The following is a 20,583-nucleotide window of genomic DNA, read 5'->3' as shown; positions in this document are numbered from 1 at the left end:
CTTACTCTTTCTTTCTTCCTTTTAGTAAACTCGTTTCTACTGTCCACCAATCAAATTCATTTTTAAGAATTCCCCTCCAGGCTTAAACTTTCACTTAAGTGAAGACTTTCTTTATAGCCCATAAAAATCTTTTGTTTCTTCCTGTAACTCAATATCACTCACATTTGTAGCCCATAAGATGATATTTGTATTCCTCTTCAAACAGTTTTTCCATGCAAGTCTCACCTCTCAAGCCATGACCTTCACAAGGGCAAAGGACTATGTCCTAATTATTCTGAATATTCCACAATGTGTTAAAGTACTCAGAACACAGTGAAAAGGAAGACCATAGTAATTTGTTCAGAGTGTGCAAGGTAAATGAGGTATACCGAAAAGGATATATCCAAAAGTTATTCATTTTTTCTATGTAAATCCAACAGTGATTTGGACAGCAAGGAAGTAGGTTTTTCGGAGCAGTTAGTAGCTAATGAAAGAGGGTTATGCTTCACAGAAATAAAGGAAAAGCAGTTATAGGACATTAACTTCACCTAAAAAGAATCTGCATACAAATATTCTCATTGGATATGATCCTTTATTCTCTCCCTACTGAATCTCCTGTGAGAGTGAATAATATATGAGAAAATATGCAAAGTCACCTAGCCTAGTTTCTGGCATAGAGCAAACAGTTTATGAAAGTGCTAATCCTTGACTTCTGGATTAGGAAAGCTCTAAAAAAAATTTTTTTTAAGTCGGGTATAAAAAGCAGGCATTTCTTTCATAATCAGAAACCTGAGTTTGAAAAATACTGCATTGCATATAAAGCCCATACTGTTCAAAGATATGGAAGCATGAGAATTACCATGGGAATTGTTCTACATTGCTTATTCACATATTAGAGATAGTGCCTCTCTCAGAATAAATGTCTCCCATCCTGGTTATGGCGACTCATAAATTCAGGAATAAAAGATGTTTTAGCTCTCACATCAGAATGGTTGTACATTTGGTAGGTCAAATCACCTGAAAAGTTACATGTATCTTCCATGGCCTATGAATACTTAAAAATAAAAATGACTTAGAAATTTGTATTTGAAGTTCTTCCACAATTTAATCTTTCTACTTTAGGTAACATGGGTACCTTCAACATCAAATCTTGATTACAGAATTATTTATAGCCAGATGTGCTTTTTCTATGTCTGCAGACCAGATTTCCTTGGTCAAGAAGATGCTACATAATACATCATTTTTTCTAATATTCTTAGAGGATCTATAAAAATACAGAATTTCTTACTGAAAATGGTTTTAATATTCTTAGCTATAAAGATTCAGTATGTTTCAAGATGTCAAATAAAAAAAGGAATTGAACAAAGAATCCTGAACATATGGTAGCTAGTCAGGAAGAAGCAGTGGTTTCCATGTGTATCAACCACATGTTCTATGCTTTCCCCAGGAAAGGACAGATAGTGCCTTCAATCGGTTTAGTTCAGAGTACACTGAGCAATGAAATGGGTTTTAGTCAAGAAACAAGGACCAAAAATTTACATATTTGTTTGTGTATCTGGCTCTCCTTCAACGAAAAAAATTTTGATTGACTTACAGAAAATGTATTATGTATAACAACATAAAAATAAAAATAGTTTATTAAAAACACTATCCAATGTGAACCTGCTATATGGTAGAGCTGATTTCCCCACAGAGACAGGGTAAATTACTTTAGTACCTCCTTTTGGGAAAACTATTACACTATATATAGAAAGAATAAAAATATTCTAGTTATAATTCAGATTAATTAAAGGTTCAAATGCAGAAAACTTCTTTCTAATACAAGAAGATGCTGAGAAGAAAGTTATCATAAATAAGAATGCAAAACATATTGTGAAAAATGTTATCTTAAAAAATATTAACCATACCAAAAGAAGAAATTTGGAACATTCATATTCAAGAAGGGGTTAGTATATAGAAGATGTAAAGAACTCTTGAAAGTCAACAAGAAGAGAAATTAAGGAAAAAAATTCAGAGGAGAAACTCACATGTTTAATAAGTATGAAAGATAATATTTAAACCTTCTAGTCATTTTAGAAATGGAGATTTAAACAAGATATCACCTTGTGCCTGAAAGAATGGCAAAAATTAGAAAATGCCAAATTATTAGTGAAAATATAGGGAAATGGGAAACTACATGAACTCCTTTGATAGTGCAGATGGTGCAGAAATTCTGGAAAGCAAGTTAACAATGATTACAGAAATGCAGGGTGTTAGAATGTAGAAATTTGTACTCAGATTTATAAGGGGTTATTTGCAGAGATGATCATTAAAGATGTGGTAGTGGGAATTAATGACACTCTTGGTCCACTCTTAGGGGGATGGATCAATTAGGAAGAACAATGAAAGCATGCTGTGGGAGGTTAAGCAGCAGTCAGAAACAGTGAATTAAGAGACATAGCAACAGTAATAAGCCATAAAATGTGTTGAGTTTTTAAAAGTTAAGAAGCAGAGTAAGATCTATAACACAACGCACTTATCTTTACAACTCATAATACTCAAAATGTTATAGATTTGTTTAATATAGTACAAATGTACTGGACTTTTTCCAATCATTACAACGTATGCATATGGGGAAGCAAGGATGAAAGGAGGGAGATGTGGTCAAGGAAAAATAAAGTCAAACAGGAGATTTGTGTGAACCAGTCATGACAACATACTATAATCGAAGTAGTATGACTGTGATGATTACCCTGGTCTGGCAACTAATTAAGTTTGTAAAATCTGCTCAAGTGCTAGTATACTATAATCTTAGGATTTTAGAAATACTGCTGGAAAATAAACAGCTGTTTGAGAGTAATGTTTTGTTCAAAATTCCCATAGATAAGTATATCAGGATGATCATGATGAAGGGACAATAAGAGAACAGATGAAAGACAGATAACATTTGAACACAAAAATGCATGCCATAAACAGCTACTATAACTGGAATACAAATTCAACACTGAATTTCCTAGTGACCAAAGGAAAGAGGGAAGTAGGATAAATTCTAAGATACAATTTTTTCTAAAATATATTTAAAAAATTAATCCTTATGACAAGTACATCTTTTCTTGGCACTAAGGCCTGAGGAAAAAAAAGTCTTTTTTGTGTTTTCATATAATGAGAGGCAGATGTCTGAACAACGGTACTACAATAAATATATTTCTTTAAGGTAACATCTCAGTGTCAAGATAAGATGCCCAGTTCTATACAAGCTATTCTACAGGGTTAAAACAATGTGGTATGTCTATATAATGTAGTTCTGTGGTGGCATATCTTTATGCAGATGTACATTTTTTATTATCTAGAAGATGATATGAACTATGATTTAGACTAGAACAAAAGCAACTGCAAAGTGAAGGGAATTAGTATTCTTTTTTTTTTTTTCAAAGAGGTTCCCGTCACTTTAATTAGGTTTGCCATGAAAAGAATTAGTATTCTTGAACATCATAATATGCCTGGCACCGAGCTTCCTGCATTTTCATGTGACTTTGTTTAGTCAGATGCCCGGAGCCAGAGTGATTTCAGTGGGACAAAATATAGACATACATCTGATTTCATAGATCTATGAAAATATGTTTAATTTTCAAAGATATTTAGTATTCTCTTGGAAAATTAGAGGAGAGTTCTATCTAAAAGTCTAGAGCCACTTCTATGGTTATCACCACAAAGTCAGTTCACATTTTCCACTTTACAATGGGAAGGGTGTCTTTGCCATTACACAGGAAAAAAATGAAATGAATGGGCTATACTGCTAGTTACTCCAGAGTTAAACTCTTGGGCACATGACATTATAAAAATATGCTTGTAAATGTTATAAAATATAAGTGATGAATAATTACTTGTAAAGAGTTGTTAGTTTAGAAAAGATGGGCACACTTTTTTTTAAGACTAAAATTGAAACACTGAAACTACTAAACAGATGTTTCAAATGAGGCAAAGAGTTCATGCACTTCATGTCATGACAACAAGAAAAACAAAGAAATAATATTCATGTGGAACAAACCTGATGCTTTCTGTGGATGTGTATAATGCCAAAAATATAAACATATGGCTGTCATTGATCCCTTAGACTTCCTGTCATGGGTTATAGCATTGGTGAAGGTCAAGAAAATACAAGTCATTTAACAAACAAGAAGGCAGAATAAGAATGAGATTTACTTTATAATTCTCCTAGTTTTTATGACATAATACAACTGCAACATTAAAAGGTGTTAACTTGTGTACTCCAATTTTCTTTGCTTAGTTTTTTACAAGAGAAACTGTCTCCATAATGCACTGGATCAACAAAATTATGTTCTAACTGAAGCTGTACAAACTTGGTATGGATGCAATGGACTCTAAGTTATCTGGAAGGAACTGATGATTGAGAAGTTAACTATGCCTTTTAATTTCTCAACAGTATTTAAATGACTTTGATTTTATCCTGTTCAGCAGGTGGTCCAAAAACAGAGTTGGAAAGTGACAATTTTTAGCATAGAGTTAAAAAAAAAGAATTGAGAAAGTGAAGTGAAATTGAAGTTTTGATGTCAACTTGTGTTTTGATGTTCTCTCTTGGATTTTCTGTAATAAACATGTACATCTATACAATGCATATGATCAGCTATTTTAAAGTGAGGTACTTTATTTTAAGACACACAAAGACACGCTAATATTTTCCCTTCAATAAAGAATCCACGATGGAAAGATCAACAAGGGCCACAGGGAAAATAAATCTTCCATAATTTATCAAACAATTAAATTATGATGCTGGTCTTATGGTTTAGCAACTTAACTTGCCTGCCTTACATCACCTTGGCATAGGCATAAAAATATTTTATGTATCTCAGGATTGCCCCCATTGTCCTCACTTGGGATTTATGTAAGCATATTCAACTCCTTCCTAGAACACAACCTTGTTTACATAGTTCTGGGGCACAGATTACTTTGTCAATAAAGTTCCAAAGAATGCCCTCCAATAATAATATTCATATTATTTGGTTTTATTGAAAACTAAGTCCAATAAAATACAGTGCTCAGCACAAAGTGAGCACTTATTTATGAAAAGATGTTTTCTACAAAATACAATTTTTCATAATAATACTCATCTAATAAGACTTCACTTGTATATGTGTTTTCATTTAAGTCCTTAAATCACAGGTCAACAAACTTCCCATAAAGAGCTACACAGTAAAGATTTTGGGCTTTATAGGTCATATATTCCCTGTTAAAACTACTCAACTTGGTGTTTGTAGCCACAGACAGTAGGGAAACAAATGGGCATGGCCGTTTTCAAATGAGATTTTATTTACAAAAGAAGCAGAAGACCAGATTTGACCCTAGAATACAGTTTCTCAGCTTCTGCTTTAAATCATTGTGAGGGTCAATATTCTATTTTCAGATTAAAAATCATATATTCCAAACTCAAAACATTCAAGATGAGTAGCATTTTAAGGTGAAGAGTTACTTACTGTTCTGAGAAGCTTGAAGAAATGTCTGGTTTTCTTTATCATGGTAAATGAAAATTACACACAGTGAACGAATAAACATTTAAATCTAAACAAGTGTATATTTCAATGTTTCCTCACTTACTTAGTTTTAAAATACAGCGTTTATGTATTTTAGAGAAAGAACAGCTTACAGAAGTACTACAGTTGTCCAACCAAGTGCCTTAACAAGTGTGAATTTCTTTTGTTTGGGATGTTATTCAGGATTAAATTTTTGCAATGATTTTGGAGGCTTTTAAATTCAAGTACATGGAATTGAGAGTTCATAAACTAGGGCATATAGCTTTGGGGCAATTTAGTTGTGTTCACAACTGTTTGGTTCTCTGCAATCACAAAAATATAATTTATACATCCTTTAAGGAAAATTTGAGGGAGCATTGCAAATTAAAACCATACGTAACATTTATATATGGCCACCAAATTTGAATAACTATAGAAGGCCTTTGGAGCAGGTAAACTTGTATTTTGTGGATGAAATTACCTTATCCACAGCAGCATCTCCTTCATAAGGCTGTTGCAAGGATTAAAAGCACTAATATATGTAAAATGCTTCAGATGGTGCTTGGCACACAGTAAGTGGTATTTAAGTACTGATTGTTTCTTTTATCTCCTTGAATTTAATTACTGCCTCTTGGCTGATGTCTCTCAAATATCTCTTACCATTCCAAGTCTTTTCTTCGGGCTTTATATTCCTGAGTGGGAATACATAAATCCTCTGATATATCAGAGGCAAGTTCCATGTGAATGCTTTACAGGAATCCCCAATTCAACATGGTCAAAAATGAACTCAACACCTTTCCCCTAAACCTTCTTTTCCTCACTGGATTCTTTGAATCGTGTTACTATACTATCAACTACAAAAACACCCAACAAGGAACATGAAAATTATTTTTGATTGCTTCTCTTTTAAATATCAAATGCACTGAAAGTTCTCTCATAAAAATTAAAACCTGTCTCCTTTCCTACTACCATTGTTTAGTCTTGGTCAAAAATCTTTCATTTGATTATTAAAATACTTTTAAACATGGTCTTGACATCATGCTTATCCTCCAAGCCTGTATGGCAAGAATTTCAAGAGTAATTTGTTGCAGTAATTTTGTATGCAGTTTCCAGAGAAATTTGTCTACATAGTTTGTCCGTGGTGTTCTCATTGGCTTAAAGATAAAATGAAATGGATCCTTGATCTATCTACTCATTTTTGCATCCTCATTTCCAGCCACAGATCTATGCATACCAAGTTGTTTCTTATGTCCATTACATATATTTATACTATTCTCTCTGGTAGTTAGCTTTTACTCATTCATGAAGACATGGCTCAAATGTCACCTCAGCCTGACTCTTTTCCTGATCGTCCATCATGCTACCTCCATACATGCCCTGCTGGTTGAGGCGTTTTCTTTTTCCATAGTTTCAACATAACTTGCAACAAACACAGTATATTAAAATTAGTTGTTTACATTCTTGTATTCACTGTAAGACTACAAGTTTCAAAGAGGCTAAGGTATGATTTATTCATTACCTATGAAAGCAGGCCCTGAGTCAATGTTTCCTGAGTTCAAAACACTAATTGCAGAGACAAAGAAGAGTAGAAGGTCAAAAAAGTGTTCCATCTGAGAAGTTAAACAGCTTTCATGATTCTCAATAATACCATAGAGCATATGGGAATCACATTGCTACTACATGTAGGAGGTAGTTGCTTGCACATCCTATGAACTTGAAGGTAAAGGGTACATTAAGAGTTAATGTTGCATCATTGAACATAAAGATTTATGTCCCTATCACCTCAGTGATTACCTGCTTCTTTCTTTGTCCCCAGCTCCACTATACTATATTCTCACATAATAACCAAATTGATATTTTATAACCAAATTTTGATTGTGTCACAGCTCTGTTGAAAACCATCCAATGGTGTTCTGTTTAACTTAGCAAACACCAGAGCCCTTTATAAGGACTTACACATCCCTGCATGATGTGGCTCTGTACTCTTTGGCTCTTTCCCTTCTATCCTCACTGCTGTCCTCTGCTCTGACATTTTTTGAACATACCAGGTGTGCTCCTACTTCAAGGGCCTTTGCAACTTTTCTTCCCCAGGACGAGAAAGTTCTTCATGAAGATGTCACATGGCCTCTTGCCTCACCTCTTTCAAGTCTTTTTATAAATGTCACTTTGTTGATGACCTTCTTAGTAAGATCTCCATGACCACCCCTTTAAAATTGCAACTTCTCCATGCAAGTAATCTCTCTTGTATTCTCCTCCTTATTGTCATTGTCATCTGATACATTAAATATGGTTCTTATTTAGTTGTATTATTGTTATTATCATCATCATTATCTTTATTCTGCAGAATACAAGTTCTATAAAAGCATGACATATTTGGTGTTTGATAAATAAGGTTCAGATAAACACATAAAGTATTACTTTAGTTAAAAAAAAAGAAAATGAGAAAAAGTGCTCCTAATTTTCTATCTACAAAGGCTCATATGATAGAGCACACTTATTTTGATATAAAATTCTTCTACCAACAGGTATACAGTAGAAGATTGAAAAGGCAATTTGAGAATGGAAACACATTGATGTATATGCAGAGTATAATAATGCTTCCTGGTATGAGTGCTTAGAGTAGAAACTGTTTAAATTATTTGCAGGTTCTCAACATGTAAACATGAGGAGTAATTACTGTTTCTGTCACTAAGGCTGCAGGAGTATGCTCCACTAAACTCTGATGAAAAAAAATAGATGTAAGGATCAAGCCAACATCAGGACCATTTCTCAGAAATCAAATTCTAGAACTTCTGCTGTGACCACTTTTCCATTTGCTCCATGATCCAAAACATCTGAAACTATATTTAGAATTCCAAATTCAACCTTCAACAAAGTGGGTGTAGAGAGAACATACCTCAACATAACAAAGGCCATAAACAACAAAAAACAAACCCACAGCTAAAATCATACTCAGTGGTGAAAAGCTTAAAGGTTTTCCTCTAAGAGCAGGAACAAAACAAAGATGTGCACTCTCACCACTTTTATTCACCATGGTACTGGAATTCCTTGCCATAGCAATCAGATAAGAAAAGTAAATAAATGGTATCCAAATCAGGAAGAAAGAAGTAAAACTCACTATTTGCAGATGATGTGATACTACATATAGATAGCCCTAAAAACTGCACCAAAAACTATTAGAACTAATAAATGAATTCAGTAAAGTCACAGGAAACAAAATCAATATACAGAAATATATTGCTTTCCTATATACTAAAAATGAACTAGCAAAAATAAATTTAAAAATTCCATTTACACTTCATCAAAAATAATAAAATACCTGGGAATAAACCTAACCAAGGAGGTGAAAGACCTGTACTCTGAAAACTATAAGTAAGAGAAACTGAAGAAGACACAAATAAATGGGAATCTATTCCCTGTTTATGTGTAGGAAGAATTAATATTGTCAAAATGGCCATCCTGCCTAAAGCAATTTACAGATTTAGTGCAATCCCTACCAAAATACCAATGGCATCTTTCAATGAACTAGAACAAATAATCCTAAAATGTATATGGAACCACAAAAGATCCCAAATAGCCAAAACAATCTTTAGAAAGAACAGAGCTTGGGGTATCTTGCTCCCTGACTTCAAGCTATACTACAAAGCTATAGTGATTAAAACACTATGGCACAAGAACAGAACATAGACTAATTGAAGAGAATAGAGAGCCCAGAAATAAAGCCACACATATATGGTCAATTAATATATGGTAAAGGAGGCAAGAATATACAATGGGGAAAAGACAGTCTCCTCAATAACTGGTGTTGGGAAAAATGGACAGTTACATGCAAGATAATGTAACTGGATTACTAACACTACACACAAAAGTAAACTCTAAATAGATTAAAGATCTGAATATAAGACATGAAACCATAAAACTCTTAAAAACAGGCAGGAATCTCTTGAATATCACCATGGTAATTTTCTTTTAGGATACACTTCACTGTAAGGGAAACAAAAGCAAAAATAAACAAGTGGAACTACTAAAAACTAAAAAGCAAAGGACAGCAAAGGACACCATCAACAAAATGAAAAGGTAACCTATAGTATAGTAGAATATATTCACAAATGATATATTCAGCAAGGGGCTAACACCCCAAATAGCTCCAGAATTCATGACTCCATACCATAAAAACAAATAACCCAATTAAAAAATAGGCAGAGAACCTGAATAGACATTTTTCCAAAGAAGAAATACAGATGACCTATAGGCACATGAAAAGATGCTCCACATTGCTTATCATCAGGGAAATGAAAATCAAAACCACAATGAGATATCACCTCACATCAGTCAGAATGGCCATTATCTAAAAGACATGAAATGACAAGTGTTGGTAAGGATATGGAGTAAAGGGAACTCTCCTACACTGTTGGTGGGAATATAAATTGGTACAGCCACTATGAACAGCAGTATAGAGATTCTCCAAAAAGCTAAAAATAGAAATACCATATAACCCAGTAATTCCACTTCTAAGAATTTATCTGATGAAAACAATATCTCTAATTCAAAAAGATATATGTACTTCTATGTTTATTGCCCCATTATTTACAATGGTCAAGATACGGAAGCAACTAAAGTGTCCATCAACAGATGAATAGATAAAGAAGATGTGGTATATATACATAATGGAATATTATTCAGCCTAAAAAAGAAAGAAGTCTTGCCATTTGCAACAATATGGATGGAGCTAGAGGGGATTATTCTAAGTGAAACAAGCCAGGCAGAGAAAGATAAATACCATTTGATTTCACTTACATGTGGATTCTAAAAACAAATAAACAAAACAGCAAAAGACTCACACTGAGAAGTGACTGGTGGTTACCATGGGGGAGGGGATGGGAATGGGTGGGTGAAACAAGTGAAGGGGATAAAGAGGCACAAAATCTCAGTCATAAATTAGTCATGAGGATGAAAATACAGCATAAAGAATATAGTCAATAATTTTGTAATATCTTTCTTTGTTGATAGATAGTAATTACACTCATTGAGGGGAACATTTAATAATGTAGATAACTGTTGAATCACTCTGTTGTATACTTCAAACCAATGTTATATTTGCATGTCAATTATACTCCAGTTAAAGAAAAAAGAATTCCAACTTCAGAAGGTTGTGTGGTTTAGTAGAAAGAATGTAGATACCTGGATTTGGATCTACTTTACTAGCTGTGAGTAAGCAGAAGTTATTAAATATTCTGATTCTCAATTATGCCTTCTATATATCAATTTTTTAGAATAAAATGTTATATCCTATAAATGCACATAGCAACTTCCTAGATATTTGGACAACAAATCAACATGAAGCAGCTCAGCTTTGCAGTCAGGAATATCTGAGTTCAAACCTTGGGTCTGTCACTGACTTTGTTTATGAGCTATACTTCTCTGACCTTTAGCTTCTGCATTTGTAAGATGAAGATTATCTCTAACAAGCAGATGTGCAGTCTAAGAATAAGGAAGGCACCCACCACAAGGCGCCTACCTACTATCACCGCTTCTGTATGCCATAGATGTGCATCAAAGAACAGCTTCATCTCTAAGATTCTCCTGTTAAGTAAGTCTTTTTCCCTCAGGCTTTCACAAAGACTGATGCCCATCACAATTCACCAGGTCATCAAGCATCACGCCAAAGGAAAACACTCCCATATAAAGTACCTACAAACAAGCTTTCAATAAACATTTACAGAATTGATAAAATACATAGTGATTGTGTTTCCTATATGGCTTTTGAGGAAGCAGGAGACTGTGAAGGGCATATCTGAGAGAATTGCAGTAATCCAGTTTAAAACTAGATAACTGAGTTTCTAGAAGCCTTCTTCAGAAGAATGATTATTGAAGAAAAATTCAAATACTTTTCTTCACCTAAAGGAAGCTATGTATAAATAATGACAATCACAGATTTTTTTACAAAGCCTGGGGTCTGACTGCCCACTAATGACTTCTTATGGCTTGCAGAGCCCACAACGAGTCTTGACGGCCATTGTCACGGGCATTCTCAAAGCATTCCCACGGGAGTAAGTGAACTTAAAAATCCTTTAAAATGGTCAAAATTTGATAATAAAATTATTATCTGTATCACAGTAAGTACAATAAATGTAAAAATAGTCTTTAAATAAAACTCTGAACTTTAAAACTCCAAAAAAGATTAAAATCTCTGAAAGGACAAACACACAAAGTTGTTCCATTTTGTATGCAGCATACACACTCAGCTTTCAATGAAGTCAGCAATTTTGTGTTGTAGATTGTAAATAAATCAATACAGATATTGCTATGTCTATAGAAATCAAGTATTATCTGACTAGGACATAACTTTATATGCAGAGAATAAATTTAAAAATTTCAAGTATTAGTAAATATATCAGTGATAGAAATTTGAAGCTAGGGACTAAAATTTTAGGAAAGGAGAAGTAGATTCTATCAACAATATGAGAAAGAGCTTATAATTGAACATTGATGGATGCAGCATGTCAAAATGATTTGGTAAAGATTTCCAAATGAGGCAGATTATTTAAGCTCCAAAATTAAAAACAGAACATACTGGGTGAAGAAAACCACGGAGGAAAGAATTACTTCTTTGTCTTCTGAAGCTATTCAACTGAAGCAACTGTAGAATATTCCCACATTCTCTCCTGCCAAGTGAGTTATGATTGAATTTCAAAAGAATAGTTTCACCTTAGATTTGTGGATTGGAAAATATTATAAAATCAGCAACTTATTTCAGTGCAATATACTATAACATTTTTGGACATGTATTTATTCTAAGGATGTCAAGAAAATTTAGGAGCATTTTCCTTTCTTGGTTGTCTTTCAATATTATCTATAATAGCCTTTGACAAGTTGAGGTGTCTTCCTTTCTAATAGCTATTCTAGGAACCTGAGATTTACAAATTGAATCATCTCCCAGGACATACTATATGATTTTGGATGAGAAACATGCTGTATTTTTAAATTTCACAATAGGCTAGAAAAAAAGGTATCAAACACAAGGTGCTTTACATTTTGGAATCAGTCATTTTGGCTCCCAGTGACAGATGTTTGGTCTCTAGTGCCAGAATAAAGTAGAGACTTCATTGATTCAATCTCTACCTGCAATGTACCTATTAGCCCATCTCTGTGTCCAAAGGCAGGTCTCTAGAATTTCTTTCCCTTATTCAACTTACAACCTTCTCTTTACCAAGGATCATTTTGCTAATATTCACCAAGATCTATCTTCCTTTACTATAACAAAATTTTATTCTTTCTATTTTTATAATTCTACTTCTGTGAAAATTGAGTTCAAAGCCCACATCAACATCAGCAATGCTTTATTTGCCTCTCCTAACTGCTTCATGCCCTGGATCTCAACCTACATACAATCAGATTCCTAGACTTGCATTTTTTAAAATCCAGTAACTGCTTCCACACTATACCATATGTGTGCTTTAAATCCTGCCTATCCTTCCATCTATAAGGGCAGCCCAAGTCATTCCTCTCTCATTATTTAGATTATAGAAATGTAATGTCTACCACTAAACCAGCTTAAAAGGGCAAATGAGATAGTGCCTTTCTTTTGTTCCCAGTGAATAGTGGAGCCTCTATGTAAATGTCTCATAAGTGAATTAATAGCTTTACCAAACAATTGGTTTAATATTGCTGCCCTTGCTAGAGAGAAAAAGGTCACCTATAAAGGAAAACCCATCAGGCTAACATCAGACTCCTCGACAGAAACCCTACAGGCCAGAAGAGAATGGCATGATATATTTAATGCAATGAAACAGAAGGGCCTTGAACCAAGGATACTGTATCCAGCACGACTATCATTTAAATATGATGGCAGGATTAAACAATTCCCAGACAAGCAAAAGCTGAGAGAATTTGCTTCCCACAAACCACCTCTACAGGGCATCCTACAGGGACTGCTCTAGATGGGAGCACTCCTAAAAAGAGCACAGAACAAAACACACAACATATGAAGAACGGAGGAGGAGGAATAAGAAGGGAGAGAAGAAAAGAATCTCCAAACAGTGTATATAACAGCTCAATAAGTGAGCTAAGTTAGGCAGTAAGATACTAAAGAAGCTAACCTTGAACCTTTGGTAACCACGAATCTAAAGCCTGCAATGGAAATAAGTACATATCTCTCAATAGTCACCCTAAATGTAAATGGACTTAATGCACCAATCAAAAGACACAGAGTAATAGAATGGATAAAAAAGCAAGACCCATCTATATGCTGCTTACAAGAAACTCACCTCAAACCCAAAGACAAGCACAGACTAAAAGTCAAGGGATGGAAAAACATATTTCAGGCAAACAACAGTGAGAAGACAGCAGGGGTTGCAGTACTAATATCAGACAAAATAGACTTCAAAACAAAGAAAGTAACAAGAGATAAAGAAGGACACTACATAATGATAAAGGGCTCAGTCCAACAAGAGGATATAACCATTCTAAATATATATGCACCCAACACAGGAGTACCAGCATTTGTGAAACAAATACAAACAGAACTAAAGAGGGAAAAAGACTGCAATGCATTCATCTTAGGAGACTTCAAGACACCACTCACCCCAAGGGATAGATCCACTGGGCAGAAAATAAGTAAGGACACACAGGCACTGAACAACACACTAGAACAGATGGACCTAACAGACATCTACAGAACTCTACATCCAAAAGCAACAGGAAATACATTCTTTTCAAGTGCACATGGAACATTCTCCAGAATAGACCACATACTAGCTCACAAAAAGAGCCTCAGTAAATTCCAAAATATTGAAATTCTACCAACCAATTTTTCAGACCACAAAGGTATAAAACTAGAAATAAATTCTACAAAGAAAACAAAAAGGCTCACAAACACATGGAGGCTTAACAACATGCTTCTAAATAATCAATGGATCAATGAACAAATCAAAATAGAGATCAAGGAATATATAGAAACAAATGACAACAACAACACAAAGCCCCAACTTCTGTGGGATGCAGCGAAAGCAGTCTTAAGAGGAAAGTATATAGCGATCCAGGCACACCTGAAGAAGGAAGAACAATCCCAAATGAATAGTCTAACATCACAACTATCGAAACTAGAAAAAGAAGAACAAATGAGGCCTAAAGTCAGCAGAAGGAGGGACATAATAAAGATCAGAGAAGAAATAAACAAAATTGAGAAGAATAAAACAATAGCAAAAATCAACGAAACCAAGAGCTGGTTCTTTGAGAAAACAAACAAAATAGATAAGCCTCTAGCCAAACTTATTAAGAGAAAAAGAGAATCAACACAAATCAACATAACCAGAAATGAGAATGGAAAAATCATGACAGACCCCACAGAAATACAAAGAATTATTAAAGACTACTATGAAAACCTATATGCCAACAAGCTGGAAAACCTAGAAGAAATGGACAACTTCCTAGAAAAATACAAACTCCCAAGACTGACCAAGGAAGAGACACAAAAGTTAAACAAACCAATTACGAGCAAAGAAATTGAAATGGTAATAAAAAAACTACCCAAGAACAAAACCCCGGGGCTGGATTTACCTCAGAATTTTATCCACACAGAGAAGACATAATACCCATTCTCCTTAAAGTGTTCCAAAAAATAGAAGAGGAGGGAATACTCCCAAACTCATTCTATGAAGCCAACATCACCCTAATACCAAAACCAGGCAAAGACCCCACCAAAAAAGAAAATTACAGACCAATATCCCTGATGAATGTAGATGCAAAAATACTCAATAAAATATTAGCAAACAGAATTCAACAGTATATCAAAAGGATCATACACCATGACCAAGTGGGATTCATCCCAGGGATGCAAGGATGGTACAACATTAGAAAATCCATCAACATCATCCACCACAGCAACAAAAAGAAAGACAAAAACCACATGATCATCTCCATAGATGCTGAAAAAGCATTTGACAAAATTCAACATTCATTCATGATAAAAACTCTCAGCAAAATGGGAATAGAGGGCAAGTACCTCAACATAATAAAGGCCATATATGATAAACCCACAGCCAGCATTATACTGAACAGCGAGAAGCTGAAAGCATTTCCTCTGAGATCGGGAACCAGACAGGGATGCCCACTCTCCCCACTGTTATTTAACATAGTACTGGAGGTCCTAGCCATGGAAATCAGACAAAACAAAGAAATACAAGGAATCCAGATTGGTAAAGAAGAAGTTAAACTGTCACTATTTGCAGATGATATGATACTGTACATAAAAAACCCTAAGGACTCCACTCCAAAACTACTAGAACTGATATCAGAATACAGCAAAGTTTCAGGATACAAAATTAACACACAGAAATCTATAGCTTTCCTATACACTAACAATGAACCAATAGACAGAGAAATAAGGAAAACAATTCCATTCACAATTGCATCAAAAAGAATAAAATACCTAGGAATAAACCTAGCTAAAGAAGTGAAAGACTTATACTCTGAAAACTACAAGTCACTCTTAAGAGAAATAAAAAGGGACACTAACAAATGGAAACTCATCCCCTGCTCATGGCTAGGAAGAATTAATATCGTCAAAATGGCCATGCTGCCTAAAGCAATATACAGATTTGATGCAATCCCTATCAAATTACCAGCAACATTCTTCAATGAATTGGAACAAATAATTCAAAAATTCATATGGAAACACCAAAGACCTCAAATAGCCAAAGCAATCCTGAGAAAGAAAAATAAAGTAGGGGGGATCTCACTCCCCAACTTCAAGCTCTACTACAAAGCCATAGTAATCAAGACAATTTGGTACTGGCACAAGAACAGAGCCACAGACCAGTGGAACAGATTAGAGACTCCAGAAATAAACCCAAACATATATGGTTAATTAATATTTGATAAAGGAGCCATGGACATACAATGGGGAAATGACAGTCTCTTCTACAGATGGTGCTGGCAAAACTGGACAGCTACATGTAGGAGAATGAAACTGGACCTTTGTCTAACCCCATATACAAAGGTAAACTCAAAATGGATCAAAGACCTGAATGTAACTCATGAAACCATTAAACTCTTGGAAAAAAACATAGTCAAAAACCTCTTAGACATAAACATGAGTGACCTCTTCTTGAACAGATTTCCCCGGGCAAGGAAAACAACAGCAAAAATGAGCAAGTGGGACTACATTAAGCTGAAAAGTTTCTGTACAGTGAAAGACACCATCAATAGAACAAAAAAGAACCCTACAGTATGGGAGAATATATTTGAAAATGACAGATCTGATAAAGGCTTGACGTCCAGAATATATAAAGAGCTTACATGCCTCAACAAACAAAAAACAAATAACCCAATTAAAAAATGGGCAGAGGAACTGAACAGACAGTTCTCTAAATAAGAAATACAGATGGCCAAGAGACACATGAAAAGATGCTCCACATCGCTACTTATCAGAGAAATGCAAATTAAAACTACAATGAGGTATCACCTCACACCAGTAAGGATAGCTGCCATCCAAAAGACAAACAACAACAAATGATGGCGAGGCTGTGGAGAAAGGGGAACCCTCCTACACTGCTGGTGGGAATGTAAATTAGTTCAACCATTGTGGAAAGCAGTATGGAGGTTCATCAAAATGCTCAAAACAGACCTACCATTTGACCCAGGAATTCCACTCCTAGGAATTTACCCTAAGAACGCAGCAATCAAGTTTGAGAAAGACAGATGCACCCCTATGTTTATCGCAGCACTATTTACAATAGCCAAGAATTGGAAACAACCTAAATGTCCATCGGTAGATGAATGGATAAAGAAGATGTGGTACATATACACAATGGAATACTACTCAGCCATAAGAAGAGGAAAAATCCTACCGTTTGCAGCAACATGGATGGAGCTGGAGAGTGTTATGCTCAGTGAAATAAGCCAAGCGGAGAAAGAGAAATACCAAATGATTTCACTCATCTGAGGAGCATAAGAACAAAGGAAAAACTGAAGGAACAAAACAGCAGCGGAATTACAGAACCCAAAAATGGACTAACAGGTACCAAAGGGAAAGGAACTGGGGAGGATGGGTGGGCAGGGGGGGATAAGGGGGGGGAAGAAGAAGGGGAGTATTAAGATTATCATGCATGGGGGGGAGGGAGAAAGGGGAGGGAGGGCTGTACAACACAGAGAGGACAAGTAGTGATTCTACATTTTGCTATGCTGATGGACAGTGACCGTAATGTAGTTTTTAGGGGGGACTTGATATAGGGGAGAGCATAGTAAACATAGTATTCTTCATGTAAGTGTAGATTAAAGATTAAAAAAGAAAAAGAAAGAAAGAAAAGGGGGATTACTCCTTGATAGGATAAAACAATTGGTAAATCAAAGCTTAACGCATGCTTTAAATATCCTTAATGTTGATCACTTAAAGGGTGTCAGATGATCAGTTATGGAGGTACTCTTTTCTGATAATATTCCTTTCTCTTAATAAAAAAAAAACATCAGTTCCTGTGTGCTGACCTCCAATGAGTTCTGCACAGTGGTATAGAGGGCATGTCAAAGTGTGGGCAAAGGATATGTTTGTTTCTATGCAGAAGATCAAGGACTAGCTTGGCTACCCAGAAAATGAACTAAGATACGATATGAGGAGGAGCTTCCGGCATCAGCACTCTCTGGAGGACTCGTGCCGGGGGATGATCATCAAAAAGCCTCCACAGGGATCCGGGCGATGCTGTGGTTGTGGCTGTGTCCACCCCACTGTTTCCTGGACTTGCCATTGGAATGAGGAGGGAGATGTCTAGGCTGGCATGTGCATACAGTGAGACAACGAATTTGACCGGATCTGTACTGTTGGAACTCAACCAGGAGTTTGGAGGGGTGCAAGTTGTAGCGCTCCAAAATCTTACGACTATAGACTATCTACGGTTAAAAGAACATATGGGATGTGAACAGATCCCAGAAATGGTTTGCTTTAATTTGTCTGACTTCTCTCAGACTGTTCAAGTACAGTTGGACAATATCCATCATATCATAGACTAATTTTCACAAATGCCTAGGGTGCCTAAATGGTTTTCTTGGCTTCACTGGAGATGGCTGGTAATTATAGATTTGCTTTGTTTATGTCACTGTATTCCTATTATGTTAATATGTGTGCGCAAGTTAGTTAGTAGTTAAAACCTATACATACTTAAGGTACTCTACAAGAAGATATGTCAAAGAAATAATCAATCCTCCCATGTTTTCTTCCATATGCTACCTCTATAGCTTTTCTTCTCCCTTCCTAATTACAACCCTTAAATAGAATTCGTGCCACATATGGAATTTACCGAGTATCATAATTCCTCCAGACGGTAAAGATACCTCGAGACAAGTGCTGGGCATAGAAGCCACAGGGCATAAATCTGAAAAGAAGTAAAAAGCTAACCTTTTCAAACAATATGGCTTCTCTCTCACTTACCAACTTTACATTTCCCTGTATGGCCCCGGAAGATGACTGGTTAGCCAGAGACGGTTAAGATTCCTCAAGGGAGGAACAACCTAAGACAGGCACAGTTGCAGGGGGACATCAGGTGAGAAACTGGGGAACAACAGTGGTGAAGCTTAGAACCTCACCACCCCCTGTGTTGAGAGAAAGCTTCTGCATCCATGGATGTTTAATTGCCCTTGTCTAGCTCGGATTAGCACATAGTCTACAGGCACACACCTGATCATCTACAATTGCTCTCTTACAACACTAAACTATGTTTTCTACCTTTATCTTGCATCTACCTACCACTTCAGCAGTTTATTAAAAATAAAAATAATAATAATAATAAAGGGAGAAATGTGGGATCCACATATAAATCAAGTATAAAAATCAAACGAATATTCATATTTGACCTGATTGTTTATAGTTCATAATGCGTGATCAAAACCGAAAGTTTCTGTGATGAATGTCTTTGTACTGTTCACCATGTAAGAACTTATTCACTATGTAAGAATTCGTTCACCATGTAAGAACGTGTTCGTTATGCTTCAGAAGATTGGAGACTGAAGAGAACTAGGTTTGAGATGGATTAATGATTGGGCATTGAGCATTTATCCCCCTATACAGAATTTTATTGTTGTTAACAACCATTTGATCAATAAATATGAGAGATGCCCTCTCAAAAAAAGATATTGCTGCACTTGATGTTTTTATTCTATTATTCACATGTCTAAGATATACATGTTGACAGTATTTAAGTTTGCTATTTTTCTAGATCACTGCCTTAGGTGACAAGATGTGAAGACTAACATTTTCACAATATAACACTAAAATCGTGAAGCTTTGTAAGTACTTCCTGAATAAAAATACAATTTCCAGAATCCAGATTATTAATATGTGTATGTAAAAATCTATGTGTTCATGTATTTAAAAATCTTTTTATGTATATAAATAACACATAATAAAAAAACCACTTTCTATACAACAAAACAGACTGTTTCATTTTAAGAACGAAATGACTCATCTATTTACTAATCACACACCCTATGCAAGACACCATAGCATGGATGTGTAGCTATGAATTACCTCCTCTTTTCTTGTGTCACGTCCTTTCTGTACAAACCAGATAACTTTTGCTTGTAAAGATCGTGGGGTACATTCCAGCAAAGTACTGTTGTTCTCTATGCCATAGGCCAGTCGCTCTTCAGTTTTATCCAAAACATCTCCTATAATATAAATGTTAACATTAGCCTTAAGACTTTAAATTTACTGATGAACAATATTTTCAAAAACATTTTTTTATTCAGATTTGTGAACCAAAGTGAAAAGGTTTGATTACCTATTTCTAAATTTCTATGCAAGGTCACTAAAAGGAGTTATTTAGGGAGAGTGGCCTACCAAAAGCTAGGCATTAAAAAGCAGGCTATGGGGAGGGGAAGAAGGAAGTAACTGGGAATTTGGTTCTAAAGTATGGGACAGTAAGAAGGTGCCTCAGCGTTAATTCATGGGAAATCAGTGGTAACGTGTCAACAAAGCATGCCAAGAGGAGGTGAGCACGAACATTCAGTGAAGACACAGGACGAAACTCATGGTTACAAATAAAATCAAGGTAACAGGGCGCTACATAAACAACAGTGTGATTGGTATCTTGACACTAGCGCACTTATC

At 35.3% G+C, this 20,583-nt stretch overlaps 1 protein-coding gene across 1 annotated transcript in view; it reads right to left on the bottom strand.

The window, feature by feature from the left end:
* SEMA3E (semaphorin 3E) overlaps positions 1–20,583 on the bottom strand; it is a 248,405-nt gene that overhangs the window by 7,849 nt on the left and 219,973 nt on the right. Inside the window, exon 16 of the mRNA XM_073238907.1 lies at positions 20,002–20,141. Within this exon, the coding sequence (XP_073095008.1) occupies positions 20,002–20,141 (140 nt within the window). The remainder of the gene's footprint in view (positions 1–20,001; positions 20,142–20,583) is intronic.

Source organism: Manis javanica, chromosome 6 (assembly GCF_040802235.1).
Source record: "Manis javanica isolate MJ-LG chromosome 6, MJ_LKY, whole genome shotgun sequence".
Lineage (NCBI taxonomy): Eukaryota > Metazoa > Chordata > Mammalia > Pholidota > Manidae > Manis > Manis javanica.
The sequence above is the reverse complement of the archived record's forward strand: the minus strand, read 5'-3'. Positions and strand labels throughout refer to the sequence as shown.